General features: G+C 44.3%; 1 protein-coding gene across 2 annotated transcripts in view; it reads right to left on the reverse strand.

Moving 5' to 3' along the window:
• The window catches only part of LOC135906937 (ankyrin repeat and IBR domain-containing protein 1-like), a 75,160-nt gene that overhangs the window by 26,043 nt on the left and 22,546 nt on the right, over window positions 1-26,571 (reverse strand). For both annotated transcript variants that reach the window (XM_065438560.2, XM_065438561.2), the window contains exons 7-15: window positions 25,576-25,787; window positions 24,248-24,333; window positions 22,390-22,534; window positions 20,414-20,583; window positions 12,559-12,647; window positions 11,708-11,838; window positions 7,545-7,679; window positions 3,647-3,733; window positions 3,346-3,558 (exon numbers count right to left, since the gene is read on the reverse strand). In XM_065438560.2, the coding sequence (XP_065294632.1) occupies window positions 3,346-3,558; window positions 3,647-3,733; window positions 7,545-7,679; window positions 11,708-11,838; window positions 12,559-12,647; window positions 20,414-20,583; window positions 22,390-22,534; window positions 24,248-24,333; window positions 25,576-25,787 (1,268 nt within the window). The remainder of the gene's footprint in view (window positions 1-3,345; window positions 3,559-3,646; window positions 3,734-7,544; window positions 7,680-11,707; window positions 11,839-12,558; window positions 12,648-20,413; window positions 20,584-22,389; window positions 22,535-24,247; window positions 24,334-25,575; window positions 25,788-26,571) is intronic.

Below are 26,571 nucleotides of genomic sequence, written 5' to 3' on the forward strand. Positions count from 1 at the left end.
ACAGAGACAACAAAACAGGTGCTGTTGTACTCAATTCTACTTTCTCTGTTCTTTATCAATGTTGTCTTTTGGACTGCTAGAACGCTGTCAGTAAGATGAACCAACCTACCCAGACCAAGGTATCATTCCATCGTTCCTAAATAACTATGTACAGCTGCGTTTCCTTTTGTAGCTTATGCCGCCTTTCATACTTCTTTCTTCCCTTCATTATGGTTAACCAACTCACCCGACATCATGTTCTAGTACACATCACCTGGTGGCTTTGTACAAATTAAGGTACCATAAAAACCAAAATACAGGTCGAACTTTTTCATAGAAAATCGCTGCAATAAGTTGAACCCTGTCCTATATACTAGTCATTTTTTACAGGTTTATGCTGTTCTTCTTTCCCCTTTCTTTAGGATTAAAGTTTGGGTGGTCGACCTATAATTCGGTCCGATGTATATTCTGGTTTTCATGGTGCAATCAACAAATGCCACAAATCCCCTATAGTGAAAAAAATTATGGGGTTTTACGTGCCAAAACCACTTTCTGATTATGAGGCACGTCGTAGTGTGAAACTCCAGTAAGTTCAACCACCTGGGGTTCTTTAACGTGCACCTAAACCTAAGAACACGGGTGTTGCATTTCACCTCCATCGAAATGTGGCCGCCGTGGCCGGCATTCGATCCCGCGACCTCGTCCTCAGCAGCCCAACACCATAGCCACTGAGCAACCACGGCGGGTTCCTACAGTAAAACCTCATTAGTTGCATTTGTTGGGATTGCATCATAACTACGAACTGAATGGTAGCACACACTTACTGGCAACTACAAATCAGTATCTCTTTATGTGCACCACCACCAAAAAAGAAAGAAATACGATGCCATAGTAAATTTTACCTAAAATAAGCACCAAGACAGCAACTTTTCTTCTTCTTCAATTGCGTTTTTCGCCCTCACCAAAGAAAGTGTGATAAGGACAGGTGATGCTAGGCAGCACTTCGAAATTTTGGTAGGGAAGCAGGCCAGCAGAGTGGATAATGCATAGACTCATTGAACTTTCCCCAATGTGTGTGTGTGCATGTTTGTACAACAACCTACTGAGTGAGAACCAACGACGCTTTAGGGCATGCTACCTGCTGCCACATGGCGCCAATCTTGTGTGATTAATTCCATACAATGCATCGCCTACTAAGCGTACACCATCCTTTTGCCAGGACACTGTATGCATTCGTACAAGCACCTGTCTCTTTGCACTCGCACCGCTACTGGTTGTGCATGCTGTGCACAACTGCAACATGCGACTTATTGAGCCAGTGCAGCAACTGTGGGCGACAGATCCGTGACCCGTTTGGGTTATTAAAAGCATGCAGTATGCCTCCGATGCCACGCGCATTCCTGAGCAGATAAGTGAAGGTGCTCAATTCATTAGAGTTGGCAGCAATAGCAATGCACCCATTCGTGGCTGTGTTCTTTGCCAAGGCCATAACCGAGCTTCCTATACATTGCCAATGCATATCCGTATAGGCATCACCACACCCGTGCCGAAGCCACAGTCAATTGTAAGCCTGTCTCTGCACTTTCCAGAAAGGCAGATCTTTTGCAGCACAGTGCAGCACCAGTTACACCATGAGTTAAGACGGCGCAGTTAGCTTCTTGTGCGACAAAAAGTGATCCAGGTACACACTAACCAGTAGGCATATAACAGGTCGCTAAGGCTTAAGCGGTCAAAGAGTGAGAGAGAGAGAGAGATGCAGGCTTTAATTATATGCTGGAGATGTTAGCTGGCTGACTGCTTGGCATGCTACTCCAGCTCATCATCATCATCATCAGCATCAGCATCGTCGTCGTCGTCGTCGTCGTCATCATCAGCCTGGCTACGCCAACTGCAGGGCAAAGGCCTCTCCCATACTTCTCCAACTACCCCGGTCATGTACTAATTGTGGCCATGTTATCCCTGCAAACTTCTTAATCTCATCCGCCCACCTAACTTTCTGCCGCCCTCTGCTACGCGCTTCCCTTTTCTTGGAATCCATTCCGTAACTCTTAATGACCATCGGTTATCTTCCCTCCTCATTACGTGTCCTGCCCATGCCCATTTCTTTTTCTTGATTTCAACTAAGATATCAGCTACTAATTCTAATAATTATGATATGCACAGTGATCACACAAACTCATAAGCAGCACATAGTCGTGCGAACACAGGCATACACAATAGAGATACAGTCGAGATCCGTTAATTTCACCCTGACGGGGCCAACGAAATTGGTAGAATTAAACAAGATGCAGAAAAAAAAACACTGCTAATTCATTTGGTGGTATTTGTCCAATTCTAACATGCCCCTGAATCAAATGCACACCCACTTTCTATGTGTTCAAATGAGAAAACTAGCACAGAAAGGACATTAGAGCTCCTAAACAAAGCAGAACACCCGATCTATTAGCCAGAAAAACGAGCAAGAGTCTAATAGTATGTGTGTTGCAGAATGACAACCGGTTTCCTAAAATCAGCTTCACCGCCATACACATGTGTTATGCAGTAAAGCATACAAATGCCGCAAAAGTAATTTTTGTTTTGTATCCAATTGCAATGCACAGGCAATTTGTGGCCCTATCTTCCTGGGAAAAACAAACAAACAAAAATAAAAAATAAAAGGCACACGTCAGAATTGGGTAGGGACCATAATAAGATATTGTGAGCCCCAGTTATTGCATGAAAATCTTCCCAGGGCAGGCCGAAAAGTGTTTTTGGCGTGAGATGATATGTGTTCACATATTCACTGTCCTCTAAGCTCTGCCAACACAGACGCTGCCACTAAAGTAGTCGCTATTGGGGTCACCGTAGGGGTTCGGTCCGCAAGTGCTGACTGGTCAAGTTCAAATTATTCAAAGAAGGCCAATTTTAGGATCGAAATAACGAAAGTTTGGGCTCATAGAAATGCAGGGGAACCAGCCAGGACCTTTGGTCAGGTTTGAATTAGTCAAAAATCGAATTAACCAAAGTCAAATTAACAGAAATTACTGTATTTACAGTTTCATTAAAGGATGTGGTCCACAAGCATTTCAACAGTCAATAAATGCATTAGTCTCTGTGAAGATTGTGATGGGGATTTGTCACAACTGTTTAACCAGTTAGTACATATTAATACATTATTAAGCTTGCTTGTTTACCATAGCAAACAATTACAATTATAATTGCATTTAAAAAAATTTTGGCAACTCCAAACATTCGCAAGACCCTTTGTGATAATACAAACAAAAAGAAAAAAGGAAAGCAAGTATAACACCTCAATGTAGACAGCACAGCTATGTACAGAGGCAGGAAAAGCAGAAAGTGTCAGTCAAACAGGTTCAACATTCTCACCTGAAGAAGCTCAAAGACTGTTTTGCCATATCCTTCATCTTGCATGTAGTACCCATAAGCGTATGAACCACACAGGATTCTGCGTGCCCGCAGCAGCTCCCATACTGCGTCTCCAAGGAAGTGAACATTGGGCAAGCCATCTTCACCCTCGCCAAACTCACGGATCCAGCAACCCTCTTTCTCAAGGAGCCACCCTTTAACAAGTGTTTCATCCTGAAACAAACCGCAAATTTAAAGGAGAACATTGCAAGCCGTTAAGTTAAATACTGTGCTCAACGACAATGAAAAAGAGACACTGCACCTTGTGCTTCTTTTCGTGTTCCTTGTAGGAAGTGTAATAGTGGGCAAACTTCTTGAGTTCCTGCATTTCTTTGTTTTTCGTCTCAGCCTGCCATGGATTAAAGAAACCACATGTCAGGTAATGCCCAGAACGTAAAACGGTACCTTCTAGCAGTTCTGCTTGGAATTTCAAGCTTGGTGCGCTTTCCTTAACTATTAACAGCAATAAACCTGCATTCCCTGCATTGTGTGAAGCAACCTCATGGCCCACATGAAACATTTTGCACCAGATAAGCCTTACTTTTGTTGCCCCTTGGCTTGGTAGGTTATGAAATTGATGAAATCCTTCGACAATTTCACTTAGATAGCACTCAAAAATATTCAACATGCACTTCCTCACGATGACTGCGGTTTCAGCAATGTCGGGCACTTACTTTTTTTAACACCAGAAGACCTGGAGGAATGTGCACCTTCTGTAGAGCATTACAGTAGAACTTTGTCTACATGATCCAATTTTGTACGATTTCCCTGTACCAACGTTCCCAATCAAGAATGCAAAAGAATGACCCAATATAGTTACGCTTCTTCTTTATCAATTAATTTGTTCCCAGAAAACACAATCTTTCGGCATCAACGTTCAGTATATCAGCAAACTGTGATCGATCGTATGATAGAGTTTCCAGCCACTAGATCCCATTAAAATAAGAAAACGTATGATGCACACACACAATCCAGAGCAGTACAAGCTGGACCATCTCACTGCATGTTGTCATTCACAGCTATTGCCACCAACCTATCATGATAAACATTTTCACCTACATGTTTCACAGTGCCCATGGCATAAGAAGCATACTGCATGCTTTTAATAATATATGGGGTTTTACGTGCCAAAACCACTTTCTGATTATGAGGCACGGCGTAGTGGGGGACTCCGGAAATTTTGACCACCTGGGGTTCTTTAACGTGCACCTAAATCTAAGTACACGGGTGTTTTCGCATTTCGCCCCCATCGAAATGCGGCCGCCGTGGCCGGGATTCGATCCCGCGACCTCATGCTCAGCAGCCTAACACCATAGCCACTGAGCAACCACGGCGGGTGCTGCATGCTTTTAAAGGGACACTAAAGGCAAGTAACAAGTCGACATGGTCTGTTTAAATACCATTCCAGAAACCTTGCAACGCTTGTTTCGTAACAAGAAACAGCTTAGCTTATGAGAAAATTGCATCTGAAGGTTCCAAATACCTTTTTCGAAACTCAAATCTCCCGCCACCTAACCGGGGGAGTGGCGAAGTTGCATACACCATCACCACTCTTTGCTCCCATCGGCATGTAAAACGGCACCCAGCAGACGGCGGCACCGAGCCAAGATAGAGCGGTAGATTCGCCACTGCAGTTGCTTTCGCAGACCGTTTGGGCATCCGTCAGCATAATATGGAACTTGACTTCTCTGCTACTTGCAGTTTGTGCGACTTTCGCGAGCCAGCATAACCAGCGCAGCAATACGCGATAACGAAACTGCTGAAACGCAAAAGTGTGGGCGGCGCAGAGTCGAGCAAAAGTAAAGGCTTTCGACCACCCGCATCATGGAGGATAATTTCAATGCGTCTTTTTTAAAAAAGATGGAATAGAACTGGACAAGTAGCATTTTGTTTCGTCTTATAATACAATACAATGATGTTTTTTGCAACGAATGGTTGAGTACTAGTGACAGTAACTGAGGAGTGCTTTCATCATCGGGCCAATACTTGAATGTCCCGGGGGAGTCTCTAATCGTGTTGTGCATTTACTTCAGTTTCTCGATTATTAAGGCTCTGTTCGCGATAATATTGATGCCTTAGAGAGTCTCAAGCACTAACCTATAACTATAGCTTGACTTAATATTTGCCTTTAGTGTCCCTTTAAAGTGCCCCCGAAACAGTTTGGGCAAATTTTGTAGATGCGTGGGATACAGTTACAGTAAAACATTCGTGCCACAATTTAAGTGAAGCATCTCATATTAAGTGAGCTACGGACAATTACATGTTACCCTCATTCCTTATGCAAAAAGGTAAGGTAAGCCATAATGAATCCTTACCAATAGCTCAGCTTTCTGTCGTTCTAACCCCCATTACTAACCATGCTTTTTCACCTCAACTGGTTCGCAGAGAAATTGGGGTTAAGCTCCACCTTCACTGGCTCTGTGTCATGATGTGATATTGTGTCATCTACTTCCATTGTATCGAAACCAGCATGCGAAGCCTCCCCAACCTCTCCGCTAGCTGCCTGGCTGTCAATCCACAGTGAGAGCTAGCCCAGCAGCATGCATTGAGAGCATTCTGTGGCAGTGCCAAGCATGCCCGATATTCTAGTAAATGCAGACGAGCTGGGTGTTTTGATGGATGGGCGGAGGCATAAACTAAAGCCCCTCCATACTGCTAGCGCTGTGATGAAGAGGCTTCATATAGGGTAAATGTGAGCGGCTTGCACAGAGCAGCCACTTGGTGGCGCAGAGCCTAACCAGCCAAACAAAGCTAATATTTGTTGTAACCAAGTGTAAAACATATCAAGCCTTTAAAAAGATGTGCTAACCATTTAATTTACACCAGCAGCAAGGTAGAATACACTTGGTTAATGCTATATTAGCTCTGTGTTTGTCTCGTTGAGCTCTGAGCCACCAGATGGCTGCAACCTGCAGGTTGCTCACGTTTTCACCTCCGCCCATCTAGCAGAGCGTCCAGCCCACCTATATTCAATGGAAAACCAGACATGCTACAGCTCTCTATTGAGGTACTAATCTTCAGGCACAAAGCGACGGCCACGAACGCATAGATCCTGGTGCTGATGAGACACCCACAGTCCAACACGCTGCAGCCACTCGGCTTGCCTGTTGCCTTACAGAGGGACATGATCTCACAGCTTGCGTGTTGCCAATTGTTATGTTTACGGCCCACTATGCAACAAAGGCAATCTATAGTGCTAGAAGAAAAGAAACCTCAAAACCAGCACTGACCACGCAGCTCGCATCAAAATGGAGCATGTTGTAACACGAGCAGACAACGCTTGCTGTGTGCCGGAAGTCCTTGAGTGTAGTGATGAACTGTCGTCGTGTATTCTCTTTCTATTACATTTTGTTATAGAAACTAATTAACCAACACTTCAACTATTACGAACAACATTTGTTCACCATAAAGTTGGAAAAACTATCTATGACGCTACATGGGTAGCCAATCGGATAGCTCGCCCAACTCGCATCAAATGCACTAACTAGATAGACTGCAAGTGGGCAGCTAAAAACTAATTGGAGCGGCACCACTGCGTTCAGTAGCGATGCACACTTTTAGAACCTTATAATAAATTAGACGCTTTACGTGGAGTACTTAAAAAAAGATGATCAGGAGGACCTACCCTAACAACTCGGTATGTTTGTACAATATCGTAAACATTGTGTCAGGGTTTCTTCAAGGTTTCAAGGTGCGAAAGGCAGAATATTCTGCAAAAGGCAGAATATTCTGGGAAAGGCAGAATATTCTGCGAAAGGCAGAATATTCTGGGAAAGGCAGAATATACTGCCGTGGCTCTGGCAGAGCCGAGTGAGCGAAGCGTGACAGAGCGTCTACTTCAATAGGGCATCCTGCAGCCAAATGCACTGCGCATTGCTCACGTTCCTAGAGACCTTCTAACCCTCTGTATGCGAGCCTCACACGCACCACCAATACTGTGACAGCACGGCAGTGACGACAGTGATGGTGGAAACATGCCTGTATAATTGCTATGGCAATGAAATGAAGAGAAGCTGAAATTGTGAGCCATGTGCCAATCACTGGTGCAAATACGGAAGTGCTTAGACTGCCTGGCAAAACGGAATTGCTCAAGTAAACTAAACCAAAGCTTATGCCTAGGCCCCAACATAAGGAAGCAAGATATAAACAAGCATATTCACCTCACTGATAATAGCACCTGCGTGCTCCTCAGCACGGTTCACAGCCTCAAACCTGTTGCAACGAAAGTATCCACCAGTCGCAGAGCTGTGCCTCTTCCATGGTTCTAGACAGACCCAGCAAAAGTCATGCTTGCACTGAAACAAACATGAGAAAAAAGGAGTCAAACCCCTTTACAACAATATTAATGTGCAAAGAGAAAATTTAATTGCTGTAACTAACTATTGTTGCAACTGGGTTACATACACAAAAAAACTAAACAGGGAGGACCAACATCAAACCTTTTAATTAGACAGTTGAACCCATTTATAACCAAGTGAACATTTGTGTGTATTCTATGGTAAAATGAACCACTTATATCAATGTTCGCATAAATCTGCCTACTGGGTGTGTGCGCTGAAAGGAAGAAGAACACGAAATGCAGAGAAAAAAGAAATGCACGCCAGCGTATTCTCTTGTATGCTACCCACATTGCTTCGCTGCATCATGAGCCTCCTACAATTCTCTCCCTTCCACCCCTCATGTTTGTGTTTCGGAGGTGCGGAAGGGAGGCACGCCGGTCCACCTGCACCGCACACGATGCGAGTGCAGCGAAGGCACAGTTCATGTTTCTTTTTTTTTTTCAGAATGTTGCGTCACACAGTAGCCAGATTATTTATTAAAACCAATAATATGGCATGAGAATATCCCAGTAATCAGTTTGTTTTACCATAGAACAAGAACAAAAGTTCAGAGTGCTGTGACTGCTCTTTGTAATATTCGGTATATTGTTTATAAGTGGGTTCGGCTATAATTAATATTGTGCCATTTATAGATAAATTCCGTACTTAAGTTAGTACATGATAAGGTTATATGAATATGAAATACTCTGGGAAACCTGTATTTGGTTTACTTTCTAGTTCTCATTGAAAGCCCGTGTGCATTCAGCTTCATGAGCCATTGATATAGAGATGCTAAACAAATCTTGTAAAGAAAATATAGCTGTCTTTAATGCACAGAATACCCACAGCCACCCACCTTACACTTTGGAATGGATTAAGGGCTGAAAGATACTGACAGTGTAACTGTTTATTATTAGTCAATAGAAAAAAGAAACAAAAGACTGAAGCAACCTGCACAATAGGAGAACTAAATCCACAATAGGGAGAATTCGACCAACATGCGAGTAGGTCTGGCAATGCCTTTGCATAAGCAACGTGATACTGAGTAAATGCAATTATACTTGTTGCTATTTTACCGTTCTGCTACAGTCCTCAGTTCAACTTAATCTTTTGAAGGTAAATTTTTTTTTTCACCCAGTGCGATCCCTCAGGGTCGTTTTCTTTTAACTGCAGACTTAAAATCTTTAGAGCAGTCTATTTTAAAAAAAATTGCTGCAATTTTTGTATAGGGTGACCATAAAGTGATAAAAATATTTTTCATAGGTAAACATGTATTTTTTATTCATACATACAGATGGGCTTGCATAAATACTTATAATAAGAATAAAAAGTGAATACACTGGACAGGGGTAATTGGAGATCGCAGGGAGAGGCTTTCGTCCTGCAGTGGACATAAAATATGATGATGCTGATGATGATGACGACGACGACGATGATGCAGGAATCAACAATTAAGCCTCAATACAAAGAAATTTCCAAGATAACGAAGTAAATTTAGAATATAATGAAGTATTTGTCTTCCTTCTTGTCATTATTCTTGTTTAAAGAACACCATGCACTTTGAACTTCAAAATATGAAGTGTGTTTATACACGATTTCAACATAAAGAAATTTTACTGTTGCGGCAAAGGTATACCGAGACAATAAATGGAAATTGCCGCGGATGCTGGTCAAATGGTTGAATTACATGAGACTGGTTGCTAAGCACCTCTCAGATCTCACGACCACCAAGAGCAACTGCCAAAGCAGAGCACGTTCCGTATAATGTCCCCCCACACGCTGTATGCTTTAAGTGCAAAGGTAAGCCGAGAAGGATGGTGGCTTGATGAGCACCATCATCCTGTGCAATAATAATAATATTTGGGGTTTTACGTGCCAAAACCACTTTCTGATTATGAGGCACGCCGTAGTGGAGGACTCCGGAAATTTTGACCACCTGGGGTTCTTTAACGTGCACCTAAATCTAAGCACACGGGTGTTTTCGCATTTCGCCCCCATCGAAATGCGGCCGCCGTGGCCGGGATTCGATCCCGCGACCTCGTGCTCAGCAGCCCAACACCATAGCCACTGAGCAACCACGGCGGGTTGTCATCCTGTGCAAGCAAGGGAAAAGAGGAGAGAGAAGCAACCTCACAATGACACGATCAAGCATGCGCACAGGCAGCAGTTGGAGGGAGTAGGGAGGCAGGTTGGCGCATGTCTCCTTTTCCAGCTTATGGCTATTGAGTGGCTCAGCGCACACAGAGCCTGTGTGCCCTGTTTTAGAGGTAATCTGGCATGTGTGCAAGGACTGGGAGAGCTGAGATGGCTTGGCGTCGTGCGCTGTCTTCCTGTACAGTTAGTGCTGGCAGCTGCGTCATCTCGAGTTTCGAAGACAGGTTGACGCTAAAGGCAGACAAAGCATTCACTCCCCGTTGCCGGCGCTTTTCATGATAACGTCGTCCCAGTATGGGTGACAGTATAAGGTGCTGGGGTCACGAAAGCATGGCTGGCTTCGCTTCGTATTGCCGATGTGATGATATTGTTGACATGGCATGAAACAGTATCCTTTAAAGCCAACTGTGAAACTCAAAATGACTTTTTTTTGTACTCATTCAAGTTTGCTTTTCTGTGATTGCCGGAAAGTATTGTGGCCCCTTCCGTTCAAAAAAATATCCATTGGCGACTGTACTTACTTGCATAAAAGATCAAATTTCTATACTATAACAACATTTTGATATAATGAAGCAAACTTACAATTTTACCAACTTCATTACATTGAGTTTTAACTGTACATTTTGATTTGGTACTTAGGCAGTAGTTCACCTGTCCACAGAGTAATTTACCTGTGTGTGCAAGTGCATGCAGGAAAACTATGGTTGTGAGCCTGTAAGAAAAACAAGATAAGTCTGAAATTTGCAGTAGGGGCAGTCAGTTTTTGCGACTCAGGAGAAAAGAAACACAAGCATGGCAGCATCATTGGTATTTCGTATATGGTGGCATCATTTGTACATGCCAGCACCCACCTGTGAACAGATGTAATCGCACTCCTGTGAGCAATAAATGAGCGACCATCAAGCAGTGACCCTTTGAGAGGTTAGAAGCAAGTTAGCAAGAGTTTTTGCAAGCCCGACAAATGAAAACAGCCCATGAGACGAAATAAAAACTAACCAGCGCACGACCACGCATGCTCGAATGCACGAGCAGTCCCCAGCGCGATGGCGCAAAGCCGTGGAATTAAAACCAAGAGACTGCGGAGCAAAAAAAGAATTTCTTATATCCGCATGGGCTGGCAGAACTTACTGGGCAAGAGGGAGTTGAAAAATTGGCGTGTTTTTCAAACGTACAGGCATTGTCGCAAATATGCGGCCCTGATTATTTGAGACTTATTCGCAGCACTTTATATTTATGCCTTTGACCCTCAAAGGAGGTAAACAGCCATGGATTTACAAATATCATAAAAAGTAAATAAATTGTGGGGCTTAACGTCGAGAATCTAAACAAAGGCGTGTGAGGGACACCACAGTGGGGAGAGGGGCTTCGAACACAGATGTTTTTGCATTTTAACCTCATTAGTAGGCAGACAACAAAATCAAAGCCGCAACCTCATGTCAGCAGCACAGCACCACAGTCACTGCACCAATGCATCAGGTATCACAAAAACTTGCTTGTGAGCTCAAATATAACGTAAGGTGCATATTTGTCTAATAGCAAACAAATTATTATTAAAAAAAAATCATGCACACTTAATATCACCAAGAAATGTGGTTTTTCATCGTAAACATGCAAGCTAGCACCCAGAAAGGTAAATATGCACATTGCTTAAGACGAAACGTGCAGAAATCAAGCAAATAACTCCAAACCGCTCATGTGCAGTCTTCAGAATTCATCTTTCCAATGCAGACAACATGCATAGTCTAGGAGAAAGGCAGTTTTTGATGGCACCCACATTAAAATAACTCCTTGTGCAGCAGCTGCACAGTTTGTCAGCAAGAGCAGTGCACAGAGGGAACTGCCATACCAACCTTGTAGCACTTAATGTGGTTGCATCCTTCATTCTTTTGAATGGGAGACTTGCAGCAGGGGCATGGCTTTGAATTTGTGACCATCCAGAGGCAATTCGCAGCTTCTTCAGTACGACTGCAGGCACTCTTTACTGTCACGAAAAAAAATTTATTTAGGTAACAGACCAAAAGAGCAACAAAGTGCGATTGTCAGCACACTGAGACTCTGCAAGAAACCACTTTGTTTTTGTCTTATTGCGATAGCAATTACAAGGTAACTCGAGGCACATTAATGGCGCCGGCAGTGCCAGCGGCATGCCGATGGTTGCGATGCACATGTGTGGCCCACCTGTAGAGTGCTTAAAGTCTCCAGAGACATGCATTCGGCTGCAACAGCCACGATCCACTAAATCTGCTCTGTTGGAGCCAGGGCGGCATTCTGGCTTCTCCTGGCTCATATGAGCGTTGTGGGCACACATATTAGCATTCCTGCCGAGCACCCTTGTGCATACCACATCATACACTGGTATGAGTACAATGGATAGTAAAAGTTAAGCTAAATCTATGTAAGCCTTTCTTGGGAATCTGACAAACCCTGACGATTTTCATTAGGTCCCATCTCACGCACCAGAGAGGCGTCATGCCAGCATTCTCAGACTCCTTCAGTGCAACACTAAACCTTGATATCACTTTCAGTTCTTCACCTTCAGGTGAAACTGCCGATTTCTTTTCTAGCTATGACCACACACACGCGCACATACAAAAAAAGGACTATTTAATCAAAGAAAAGAAAAATGTGAGTACCAACATATAAACCAAGTAAACAACCCGTATACAATAAAGAATAATGAAGAAATTATATTGCCACGCACATTCCTCAGGTTTAGCCTCCGCCACTTTCTTTTGCCACTCTTTCCACTTTTCACAGCAACAAGGTGCATGTGCTGGGCCCAAGCATTCCCTGCAAATGATGTAAAGGTACATGGCACAAGTAAAATACCATGCCATAAGCAATCAAACATTAAATGGAGAGCACAAATTTCCATCAGAAGCAACGAGCAACAGAACTGTAGTTGGACAGGTGTGGAAGGTTTTCATATAGTCAAAGCTCATTATACAGTCGATCCCATATACCTTATCGAACTCAAAGGGTATCACGAAACAGTTCTGTATATCGATAACTTCAAGTAAAAAATATACCTATCTGAAACTTATTCGAGACCTACGCATGACTCGGCCAGTATCCCTAGAAGATGAAAAGCGGGAATTACCAGTTTTCTTCTCCATGGGCCCGTTCAACGAACAAAAGTTTACATATTTATTTTTTTGCACACAAACATCCCAAGTCGCTCGTTCTGCAGAATGGTCTTTGATATACTGAAAGACTAAACCTAAAAGCCTGCTTTGCCCAGATGCGACACCACAGTGTGCCTTGCATGGGTCAAAGTGCTCATTGCACGTTTTTATTCAAGGTAAGGTAGAAATAGCTGCATCGCAGAAGCAAATTAGCAAATTTAGCAATTTAGCAAATTAGCAAATATGCACCGCATTGACATCAGCACATATGTACTGCAAGTCGCTCGTGAATGTGCTCAGCCGCAAGTCTGTTACAATACCAATAATACACCGTTTAAACGACCGATCGTCATACGTAGGCAATGAGCCAGACTGTTATGCCTGGTTTCGGAACCAGTCATCCGTGCTTCTCGATAGCCCTTTAAGAATGCCCACACATCTCTTCTTGCGTGCCGCTCAGCGCTTCTGACGCCTCGCGACCGGTACGCCCCTTCGTTCTCAACCTTTTTCCCTGCAGCACGCACACAAAAACAACGCGGCAGCGGTAGTAGTAAATAATCAAGGAGAATTAATCACAGGACTCACGGCCGAGGTGGCTAACATAACCGAGGCAGAGGAAATTGCTGTCGCACTGGCAGCGGAAGAAGGTTATAGAACAGGAATATCGCTCAATATTCTAACAGATTCACAAGAGGCGTGCCGGAGCTATATAAGAGGCAGAATAAGTAACACGGCGCTCAAGATCCTCAGCAGAGTTCCAATCGCTGAGGGAGAACCCACACATAACATTATCTGGATACCACGCCATGCAGGGATCAGGGGCAACGAAGGGGCGGACTGCCTAGCTCGAGGGATGACCAGCCGAGCAGGAACGTCAACCACCCCAGAGGGGCCACAGATCAACTGCAGGAACAGCTATTCAGAGCTATTAAACCTCTATAAGGGTCTAAGATATCAATATCCGCCACCACATAAAGCATTAACAAAGGAGGAGGCCGCAGGATGGCGGAGACTGCAAACGGGCACCTTTCCAAACTTACACCTACTAAGTAGGATGTTCCCCACGCAGTATAGCGCAACCTGTCCGTGGTGTGGAGCTAAGCCAACATTATACCACATTACATGGGAGTGTACAAGAAACCAGGCATTCCGCAAACACAAAACACCAAGTGCGGAGCAATGGGAGAGCTGGCTCACCAGCCGCGCGCTAGAGACTCAAAGAGCTCTAATAGCGCACGCGTGCGAGGCGGCCCGGCTCAGTGGAGCCCTGGACTAGGGGCCCATCCATGGCTGAAGAGGACTCAAGCTTCAAGAATGAAGACTTCGGCCTCGACCCGCTAAACCTTTAAAGAGTGAATAAAGTTTTCCATTCCATTCCATTCCCTGCAGCCTCTGCATCGGTGACTACCAACACTACACAAGCTGTTAGTTTCGAAAGTGGCTTTCAGCTTGCTGAACATCCGAGTCTATTCTCACTCATGTGTAAGGAACCATGTGAGCACGAATGAAACATGTTCAGTGTCGACCCACGAATCGCATAGCGTTGAGTCTTGCACGCCACTTGCATCTTTCCACTGCCGCAATGCATCTTTCCACGAATTGCAGATGAGGCATGTGGTGATTTTGTTAAATCCAAACTGCACTATAAAGATCTATCCACATTGGTGTCGGGCTGCGATTCATTTTGGCCGCTCGCAGAATCCTAAAATGCCATTCACAGAAAGTCCTTGTCTACAAGAAGACAAACCCTTCGGTGAAGCATCTCCAGTAGGGCATCCGCTATTATATAGACACGTTACTATATAGACACTACAGCGGTTTCGGGCAAACGGAATCAATTCAAGTTCAAGGTATGGTACGGTATGTTTCTGCTATTTCCCAAAAATAAACACCATGCAAATTTGTCAAGCGGACAACTTACGCAGGGCGTGCAGAAGCAGAGCCGCATTATAGAACACCGTAGGGCCTAGGCAATACCATGGAAGCGGTAGGCACTTCTGTGCCCACCCCAGTAGCTTTGCCACTATGGCATTGCTCGAGGTCGCGAATTTGATACTGATCGCGGCAGATGCATGTCTACAGGGCCAAAATAAAAGACGCTCATGCACTTATGTTTAGGGACCCATTAAAGAGCACCACAGAGTCAAAATTAATCCTGAGTTCGCCACTACGGCATGCCTCATAATCTGACTGTGGTTTTGGCACGTACAGCCCCATAATTCAATTAAAGTTTAATACTTCTGCCACAATGTGATGTGCCTAAGAGGCAATGAATATGCTCAACCCTCCCAGAGCTTATGAAGTATGGCGCACAACAATACCTGAAGCAAACACCTTCCTTTGTGTGTTCTGTGCACTACGCAGACAAACAGCAGTGATGCACGTAAGGAAACATTTAACATCAACTCCCCACTCTCTATTTGTTTGAATGCTTTATTTAGACAATACAAGGTCTAGGATGTAGGGGCTAAAGGCAGATGCAACTGCAACTGGACTAAACGTTAAAGAAATTCAACATTTGCCATCAACATCCCTGCTAATAATTGTCAATCAAATTGAACAGCATTGAAAGCTTCACTTACATTGATTCCCACAGTGCGTAGGATCCGCATATTTTTCCTCTACGGCACCAACTGCCCTTCAGATTCAGTCGCTCATTTGACACCATAATCTTCTTAAAACAATGCCGTTTAAATTTCATTGGCCCTAAACACTTCTGATGACGCAAGAAGTGATCCTGTTTCAATTAGGAGAAGCGATCTTGCAAGGGCTTGATATGGCACAGCGTTTGATATATCGAATGCGGTAGTGAACAGGAGTTCAAGGTACATGTAGTAAGTAAATTGCGATACTTTTGCGTGGGACATTCAAGAGGATTTTACAACTGTTTGACATAGACAATAATATTATATATCTGAGTTTAATATATCTGGGATCGACTGTAACAGTGTCATGCTTGGAACAGGAACCGTAAAATAATATCAGACCTGGATTGCTTAATACAGTATAAATGATTACTCAACTTGACCAGCTTTCCTACTTCTTCAACTACTGTTGCTTCTGCTGCGTTATATTTAACTACTAGTACTTACATAATTCATGCTTATTTAGCTTTAGGACTTCTGACCATTTCGATTATCCTGCACAATCGAACCTCGGTACAACAAAGTCGCACTCAACATGAATATACCTTTATTATATTCAATATCCGTTGTAAGTATATGTTCGTTACACACCGATACCATCACGGAACATTTAACACTGGTGTCACAAGGCCCCTTTTAATCGCAATCGAGCCTGATCCAGATCAAAATTCTCAACCATGACTGGCTCCCTCCTGTAGTTTGCACAAAAAAGCCAATTGCAACAAAAGAAATTGAGCCCGATCAGGCTTGATCGTGATCGAGAGTGTGCTGCGCGACATCCATATTACCTTTACTTCATTATGTCTGATAATTTCTCATATCCATATTTCTTATACCGAGGTATGACTTTACTTGTTAATTATAAGCTGCATTTTTTGGGAAACGTCTTGTAAGTTTCATCCAAATGTGTGCATGAATACTTAGGTTTCCAAACGGGTCCAATGTGATCACCTGCAAGAAGAGTTTTGGGCTTGGGCTAGGGAAGTTCGGCCTCACCACTGACGCTCTGCCACATCATATCTGTGCCACCCACACACTCTGGTTTGATGCTATCCAAGGAAGTTGCATGGGAGCATCCCGGTGGGTGTCGACTTGTAGCACGGAACACCTGCTTCGGGCCAATTGATTTCACTGTGGCAGGGGTTGTTCAACTAGCAATCCCACTAACTAGGCCAACCTGACCAGTCTGCTGGGAAGTCAAATGAACTACTACTACCATAATGACACCTGCAAGTCCGTCTATTCTCGTTGGCCAACCAAAAGATCTAAATTATGTGGCAAAGAGTAGCATATTTTCTTATAGACTTTTCCTGTTAGCAAGCAAAGGAAAAAGTCTGTCTAAACTCATGGAGAAGGTGTACCATGCCGCCAAAAGTTTACAAACCCCAACTTTTGCAAGTAGGTTAGCAACTCTTTCTTTACTTTCTTGTTCATTTTAAGAGTTCCAAGATCACTAAAAGGCTTCTGTAATATTTTAAAAGCAACTTGAACTAGTTTATACATACTTCTCACCAGACCGATCTCACCACAATCAGAGTGCATGCACACCTGTGCTGCCAGTGCACTAGTATCGGTAGCCCTCGCTGCTCTTTCACCTTACTTAAGTTCTAGGCATCCTTCAGCAGAATGCCCTGGCTACCGTTCTTTTAACACATGTTGAGAGGGGGGGGGGGGGAGAGGTCGACTTAAAATTGAAACCAAAGCATGGCACTGCCAATAAAGGCGACACAAACAAGATATCAGGAACGCTATGGAACAATTACATTTCTAATTTGTTCTACGGTTCTACCTGTAGCGTTAGGTATTTCGTGCACTTGCTCACTCCTCTCTTCTTTTTTTTACCTTTACTGTGGACAGACACACTTCGATACCTGATGAAAGGGCCGCTGTTCCGATCGCGCCAGCACGAACACTCTGAATCGCGAAGCTTCCAGAGTATCGATAGTTAATGGAAAGGCTGTCACCACTAACGTGTTCTTTGACTCTTTGTCTGACGCGTTCGACTTGACTGCTGGCCAAGTTTTACTGTACTGTTCCACGAGTCGCCACGAGTGCTCAATGTCTGATAAGCATTTTGTTATTGGCAACGTTCAAGCGGGCTGCGATTCTTTCCTCAGAAGAGACACACAAATGCGTGGCGGGCTGCAAGTTCAATGTTTCGTAACAGGTGGTGCAGAAGTGACGGCTGCAGCGCAGCAGAATTTTCAGCTGTGACAGCAAGCAGAAAGACTTTTATGGGCCAAAGACAGGCCTCTTTCCAGAGCTGGAGGCCATTATTGCAGTGTACATCACTGAAATACGATTGGTCAGGGCCAATAAGTGACTATTAGAGGTAAGCTGTGGGCGCATGCCAACCAGGAGTTTGAAAAGAGCCTTCCTAACGGCTGTGTGCGGCTTGGTGCACTTGTCATGGGCAGTCGTTCCATGCAATGTTGTAGTGCAGTTGTTTGTGAAGTGCTGAATTTTGCTGGATGACGACATGCTGTGGGACCACGGCAGCGATCACGACGGCAGCACTAGTGAGAAGAATGGCACAAGTGTGGATGAGTAGTCCAGGCGCTAATAAATTTTCATTGTATAATACGCGCAAGTGTATGACCTTCTATTTGATTTTTTTAATCTTTCTTCTCTGCAAGTAGCCTGGACCGACGGTTTCCTAGAATGAAGTCCCATATTTACTTGAATCTAGGCTAACCCCGATTCTTAACCGACCCCCTAAAGTCCGAAGCATATATATATATATATTACGTCGAATGTAGGCTGAACAAAAAGCGAGGACAGCATTCACAAAATGCAAGCAGCATTTATTGAATCTAAATGTGCAGAGCTCATTCAACATCGTCGCTGCTAGACTCACCACTGTGTTCCTTGTCACCTTCAAACAGTGCACTATCTTCGATACCGTCAAGCGCATTAGATATGCTGCACTTTTTAAAGGCGCGCACGATCAAAGTACCTGGGATGTCGTCCCACGCTGCAGCTACCCAGCCCGCCAGCTGTGATAGCAATACACCCTTGATGCAGCTGGTTACCTTTAGCATGTGGTCTTCGTCAGTCAACCAGTCCGTGTAATATTTCAGCAGACGATCCTGGACAGGTTAGTTGATGCAGACATCAAGTGGCTGCAACTGGCCCGTCATGCCGCCCGGTATGACAGCGAGGTCCGTGTTCCCTTGGGTGAGCGCAGCCTTCACGTTGTCGGTCAAGTGCCAACAGTAAAAGTCGACGACAAGGAGCGAGTTCTTTGTCGAAAGGGCTCCTGGACGCCATCGCCACACAATCTTAACCCACTCTTCTCCCATCGCACCCGTCATCCACCCATTCTCATTTGCCCGCACAATGACATTTCTTAGGAAAGTTTCTCAAGCATGCAGCGTCTTCCTTTTAAATATCATATAAGGAGGGAGTTTATGTCCATCAGCTATGCAGCACAGCATCACAGCTGCGCGCTGCTTCTCGTAGCCCGCAGAGCGCACCTTCAACTCCTTGGCACCCTTTTCATTCACAGTGTATGCCACTGGCATACCAACATACACAGCCGTCTGGTCGGCATTGCTGATTTGCCCAAGGTTGTAGCCTGCCGCTTCTCTTTTTCGCAGCACGTATAAGCGCTGAAAAGCCATAAGCTTTTCTTCGAAATCGCTTGGAAGCTTCTGGATAATTAAAGTGCGACATCGGAGGCTGAAGCTGAAGCGCTTCCTGAATTTCTGAAGCCAGCCCCGGCTGGCTATGAAATCCTTTGGCGTTAGGCCTTGCTCCCTCGAAAGTTCCCTAGCTTTCGCATGGAGCACTTCTGTTGTCACTGGAAGGGCAGCTGCTCTCTGCGTCCATACAAAGTCAGCCAAAACTGTCTCCACTTCGCGTGACGGCCTTTCTTTGGTTCGCTAAATGCCATCTTCGTTGCGGCGCACGCAAGGAGCTGCTGTCGTTGTCCCCTCCAACGACGGACGTTTTTCTCGTCGACGCCGAAGTCCCGCCTGGCTTGAAGGTTCGGCGATACCTCTGCAGCTATTACAACTTTTCACTTCAAAGCGGCACTGTAGTGGCATGTCCTGCTTGGTGCCATCGCGATAACACCACGCCGCACACCGATACGGCCGACACGACACAGGTCAAAATGGCAACCTCGCTTGTGTACGGTTGGCTGCTGGCATGGCTAGTAGCGGCTGCAATACCGACTTTTCTAGATGGCGCTAGCTATGCACCATATTTAGCAGTTTGAATGAAAAACTGGCGCGTTCTTTAAAATCCTCGAATCTAAGCCGACCCTAGAGTTTGGAATATGATTATTTGAAAAAAACTATCGGCCTAGATCCGAATAATTACGGTAACTGCCCACCAAGGGCAAAGAACATTTCACCCGTTCGATAAAAGTTTATCTATCTCTCCCGACATGCCATACAGAGGGGCTTGACTTACTTTTGAGTCAACTTACAATCGTGTAAATACGATAAATGCATTGTGGATTGTTTCAGAGGATTATGAATATAAACCACGCTCCTGTTTGTGGAATTTTTATCTGCACCTTCTTGCAATTATCATAACAACTAAGCTCAATCATTATGATTTTAGTCCAAAACATAGAAGAAATGTGCCTGCAACCGCAGTTGCCTTTGGTGCACTAAGAGCAATCCTTACCAGCATACCTTTTGACAGCTGTGGCACAGCGAAATCCATTGCGAGATCGGTCTATTGTCACTACGGCCAGAACCCAGCTTGAACAGAATCGAACCATGCATAAGGAATGGCAGATCAACAAATTAAAGCAGGCACTTAGAGATCTTACCAGCAAAAGTAGTGCCGGTTTCCGCAATCCACAGAGTGTGACATGGGCTCTCGAGGAGCAGACTTTGGGAGGCGCAGTGGAGGTGGATCCACAGATTCCGGCAGGTGCACTGCCCTCCCACAACCAGCCCATGGACACCACTTAAAGTTTGGGTTGCTCTCCACAAAGGCCTGTCACGATGGTAGAGAAGTAACATAATGTCTTCAACCCAAGCATGCTAGTTTCACGAAGATGCATGTTAGATAAGAGCTAGGTCAATGTACCAAAGTAATACATATCATAGGCCCAACTAGTGTTAATTCCAATCGTGACATAGAATGCCCATTGGCCATTTTGTACCCCATTTACACAGCTTCATACATGCTATACAGTGAAACCTCATTAAACTGTAGTTCGCCGGAGCTCGGAAAAAGCACGTACTAAACAGTAGTACTGCTTAACCGAAATAGCATGAGATTGCCCACTTACCTGTCAAAACCGGAAATCAGAGAGAGCGCGATGAAAGGGGAAAAAGACATGTAGTATTTTATTTATTCACTTCGTGCGACAAAAGTGTTATTTTCGTTTGATGCCGCAGTGGCCTAGCAGTGACGACAGCGACCTCAAACTTACTGAAGCTGCGAGCCAGCTATTCAGCCAGCCTCCTCTTCTCGGCAAACACTCGCATGGCAGATTCCTCGTTGGCGTCGCATATTCTCCTTGCACGAGCATGGTAGCATTGCAGAAGTCGCGGGGCACCTTTTTCATTGCAGGGTGCTGTTCTTGTCACGACAATTGCATTCATGAGGCTGATGTAATGCGCAGCCTCTGCCACTGTCGGCCTTGAATCGCCCATGCTGTTGCTTTTCGTGTTGTCCTCATCACTGTCACTGGGCGACACTTCGATAACAACAGAGGCAACGATGGCGAAAAGTGGAACCTCGTAGCTGACATCTCTTTGCGGTGGCAGCAGCGCTGCTGAGCGCTTCTTTGCATTTCGAATGCCACACACTGTAGGTGACAATAGATCCCTGTCAAGTGCCAGTGCCGACTTTTTCATGTCACGTTCAATAGCACGAACAATGTCTAATTTTATTTCTATGCTGAGTACCCGGCGTCTTTTTTTATCTGAGCTTCGGCATGATGCGAGTCCTTGCTTGCACGACGCTACAACGTTCTCTGGAATGAAGCCGTTGTTGTTGACGTGATAAATTGATGCCGATGTTGAGGTGGCTTCATGCGCAAACGTACAGGGTGCTTGGAGGCAGTTGTTCTGATCTCTGAGGCTTGTTGTTCGGCTGGGCCACCTGATGGAGACGACGCACCGCCGTGTTTGTGCGACGAAAAGTGGAAACACCACATGTTAACCGATATGCACGCAATGAGCTGGTATGGTTTATGTGGATACAAAACACATTATGTTCAATAGCCGCTGAGTCGAGCATTTGACTTTACTACTTTTAAAATGAAACTACTGTTTAAGCGGGTACAGTTTAACTAGGTTTTACTGTATAGCCTTAATTTGGACATTTCTTCTGCGAAGGGGGGGTAATCTGTAGCGTTACCTTCATTGCTGATCACTGTCATGCAGCATCTCCACCAATACTTTTTTCGCATAGGTCAGGTCATGAGATGAGAAAGGCGAGGACATCCTTTTGTCAGTGGCTCAGCTGGACAATAAAACTCCTCTATAATTGGAGCTGACCCTCAACAAATTTAGACCCACCGTGGTTGCTTAGTGGCTATGGTGCTGGGGTGCTAAGCACGAGATCACAGGATCAAATCCTGGCCACGACGAAATGCGAAAACACCCGTGAACTTAGATTTAGGTGCACGTTAAAGAACCCCAGGTAGTCCATATTTCCGGAGTCCTCCACTACAGTGCACCTCATAATCAGACCATGGTTTTTGCACGTAAAACCCCATAATGTAATTTAATTTAATTTTTAAGATGAATTTAGAGTTGATGAGACACACAACATATATACGAAACTCACCTCAATGTCAAACTGCAAATATCGGCGCACCATGTCAGCGCTGACAATATGCTCAATGATGTCCACAGGAACAAGCTGAGAACAGCCAACAGCTGGGCATACAATGCTATGCACGTCCCCCTCCTGAATCTTGATTGTGAGGTAGCTACACAAGAGGGCAGGAAACAGAAGTATACTTGAGCTTAGCTAATCAGCCTATAGGCCTGGTGAAATTTTAACTCCAATACTTGGCAGCGCTACAAAGCGCAGCCACTTTGCTACTTTCAAATTCAACATCCCACATTAAATTCTTGATTAATGTGAGTTAAAGTAAATCATGTCAAAATGAAATATGAACCTCCATATGACAATTTGTTAACTACAATGGAATTAACAAGATGCCATTATCAAGAACTTTGGTGGAAAAAACTGCTAGTGGAGTGCTGTAGCAAGCTATGCTGTAGGATGGCAGTAAGGGTAAGCAGGTTTAGAAAAAACATGAAGAACTTGGAGAAAGCAAGCTATGTGCAGTGTAAACTAGTGTGCACAAAAAAAAAGTTTACTGACGATTATGACACACCCTAATGAACAATTCGAGCGCACCTCTACAAGTGTTTTCATTGCGCGATATATTGAGGCAAAGAAATTGAGAGAGACATGTAGCAGAGTCAGCAATCGTCAAAAATCTAACCTGCGGGTCAAGCACGTCAGCTTTTATACATGACTCGTCGAAGGTTCCAGTGTAATCGCCAGTGCCACTTGGCTACCAGAAAGTACTACACAATTCGCATTGCACATACAATCAGATTACAAAGCAATCACAAACCATGAAAACCAAAACAAGCGCGAACGAGACCAAACCAAGCAAACCAAACAAGCGCTAGTGACAGCCGACACAAGCAGTCGATAGTACAAAACAAGGGGTCCAGCTGAGACCAGATACGAGTACGCATCGACGGGTCAGGCGGGTCCACATTAAACCAGTTGAAACCGCATGAAACATCACTGAAGGGGCTGCTCTCATTGGTCTCCGCCATTCGTGGCTCGCAACTTTTATCTGCTGCTCCGTGTTCACTCTTGCATCCTTTGCTGTTGAGCTCATTAGCTCAGTTATACCGGCACTGCCAACACTCGCCACAGGAACAGGCCATTAAGAGCTGCACTCTAAAAAAAAAGAGCAGTTAGAAGCACCAAAGTGACAGAGACAGTCATTGTTACACAGAACACCACAGCTCACACCTGGCCGTTATTTACGGGTCTTAGTGCACATTGTAGCTTCTTGACCACCAATAATTCAGAAAATGCCAGAAGTGCAGCAGTGAATAAACAACAAAAATGCAGCAAGAACACCTGGTGCTGGAATGTGACATCATGTTTCCAGCAAATGAGAAGATAGCAAACATCTATCTATATCAAGTTGGTAGAAGAGTGTCCATCATCGGTTACCACCAATTATCTTTCCTCTTGTTGTCATTTAGCCAATTCTAAGACAAGCTTGAAATACATTCTAAGTCGCTGCCAATATGACAAACTGCGCTTTCCCTGCACTGAGCTGCACACAGGTTTGTCCAAAGTATTTCTCCACAATAAACATTTCCTAGGTACGTTGGGCTGCACCGCAAGCCTGCCAGAGTGAGGTATTACGCGCAGCACAACAGAAGAGATAGAAAGAGAGAGAGATAAAGACAAACACAACGCAGTGTCTGTCTCCCTTCCTTATACCGTTTGTGTGCTGCTCTTTATTTCAATGACCTTCCACCAACCATCAAACCACAGCATCCCAAGTGGTGATGCCGAGTACATGGGCTCTACAGCATCTCAGCTTGCTCAAGTTCGAAAAAAAAAAAATAATGAAAAAGAGAGGAGTGGTTAGTATTACCTGCGCCAGCAGGAGATGCAGAACTCATGCTGACAAGGAACAACCACAGGATCAGGCTCGTGCACCACTTCAGAGCAGATGTTGCACTGCAACATACACAAAGAAAAAAAAACATACTACTAGGTTAAATGCTTGAAGCCCAACTAAATAGAAGAAAAACAACAAAAAAACGTGACAAACATAACAGTTTCTAAGCATACAATAAACATGAAGCTGCATTCCCAATTTACCCCAATCAACAGAAGAAGAAAAAATAGAAAGAAAATCAATGATATAACAGGCTCCAGAATACCCCACTGCTGCAAGAGAAACTGACTAATGTTACGCGCCTGCACACCTTTGCACAGTCAAGTGCAGGGATATCCTTTTGTCAGCCTACTAGGGAATTAAGACAACTAGGCGATATAAGCCAGTTGCATGCAATTTGCAACTGTTCGATCTGTATAAAAAAAAAGGTCATAAAGCAATAAAAAAGACAGCAAATAAGTGGCTAGCCCCAGCAAAGGCACAATGCCTGCCTGCTCTGTGAAGCAGACAAAACTATTTTAAAAAAACTTGATAACATTCCAGATGATACGTGCAGTCTTAGGGGTGCTTCAGGTTCACCCCCATAAAGAGTGGCAATATACTTAACATTCTCACTCAAATTACCTGCACTCAAATTCATATTATATATACATACATGCATAAACACTCCAAGTACAAAATGGGGGAGAGCCACTCCCATTGCTCAAATGGGAAAGTATCACATGGGAAATTCAGGGGTTTTTACCTCTACCTTTCTCTCCCCCTCCACATTAAAAACTACATATTGATGCATAAAATTTGCATATTTTTTCCAGGATTTTGTACAAAGGGCTAGGGTATAGCTATTATTTAAGGATGCAATGTTTCTTTTATAACTGCAGATGTCTTCAAGAAAGCCAGCCTATTAGTCACAACAAAATTAAGGCTGTGTGAGGGTCATGTACAGGCTGAGAAGAGTAATACTGGCATGGTATGCACAGCCATACAAGGAATACAGTTTAGTACGACTTATTCAGATTTCTTCTTTTATTCACAAGACAGCTCTGTTCCCCTCCCATGGCTAAGGGTATGAAAATAAAAGAGGGGAAGGGTTTCTCCCTAGTTGAAGGTATGGCTATTAAACAGGTATGGTATTAAACAGTTCTATATACTACAAATAAACATAACATCCCTGTGCAACTAAAACACCTCCAAGTTTCCTTATGGTATCATTGCTTTCAGTAACTGTTGGCCACTTTCATAACACAATCCTTCTTACAAATTCTCACAAGTTACTTCATCCATAATAGCTTGAAACGCACAGGCAACCTAGCAGGCGATCGGCCCTGTGGCCCACTAGGTGTCGAAGGTGAGGATGAGTTGAGAGACCCCGACTGGTACTCTTCAGTCACCACAGGATCATTACTGCGCTCAGATGCATGCACTGCTGACGTCGTTGGCTGTACCCCTGCAGCCAGGCAGCATCCAACTGGGTCTTGGACCCACGCCTCCAGCAGAGCCACCTGGCTCCAGTCTGCACCAAGACACAAAATGTGCCAATGTTAACAAGGTGCAGACATCAATACTTAACTTTCTTTTTGGTATGTGTGAACAACTATCATCACTAAACCTGATGCAAAATGGTACGATTAGTGAACATGCATCACATTATTATAGTTGTCAGGATCTTACTTCAAGCAATTTCAGCTTCCAAAACTGAGGAATGAATTGTGGCATCGCAATCTCAAAGCAGTGTATGTGCAATGGTAGTTGTGGTGTTAACTACAAGGCACAAATTGAATAAAAGCAAACATCAATGTATCTAACTTTTTTTAGTATGTGCCAACAACTGTCATCATTAAGCCTGAAGCAAAATGGTACGATCAGTGAACACAGGTCAGGTTATTATAGACGTAGTGTGCACCAATGAATGCACGTCTGGTGGCGGCCTTGCAAGGTGCTCTTGGGAAAGGAGGCAGCCGCGTGCCACAGTTTTCTGCGTCGTTGATCATGCTTCTTCATTTCATTCACATTTTCAGCGCAAAATAAGCAATACCCTTCGAATGTGTCTGGTGACCAAAGCTACGAGGCATGTCAAAGAAGAATTATTTCATGGTGGCGTGCTCAAATACTGGCAAAAACATGTCGGTGATATGGTTATAATCATTCCCCACATATCCTCATCGGCGGGAGCTACAGTAGCAATGGATTGGCGCCGTTCGGCGGGAAACTTATTGTTCTCATGCTTTCTTTTGTGGTGTCGGTGTTTTTTGCACTCGATCATGTTTACACGCGTAAGCGACGAAGTTGATCACGGC

This window comes from Dermacentor albipictus, chromosome 1 (assembly GCF_038994185.2).
Source record: "Dermacentor albipictus isolate Rhodes 1998 colony chromosome 1, USDA_Dalb.pri_finalv2, whole genome shotgun sequence".
Lineage (NCBI taxonomy): Eukaryota > Metazoa > Arthropoda > Arachnida > Ixodida > Ixodidae > Dermacentor > Dermacentor albipictus.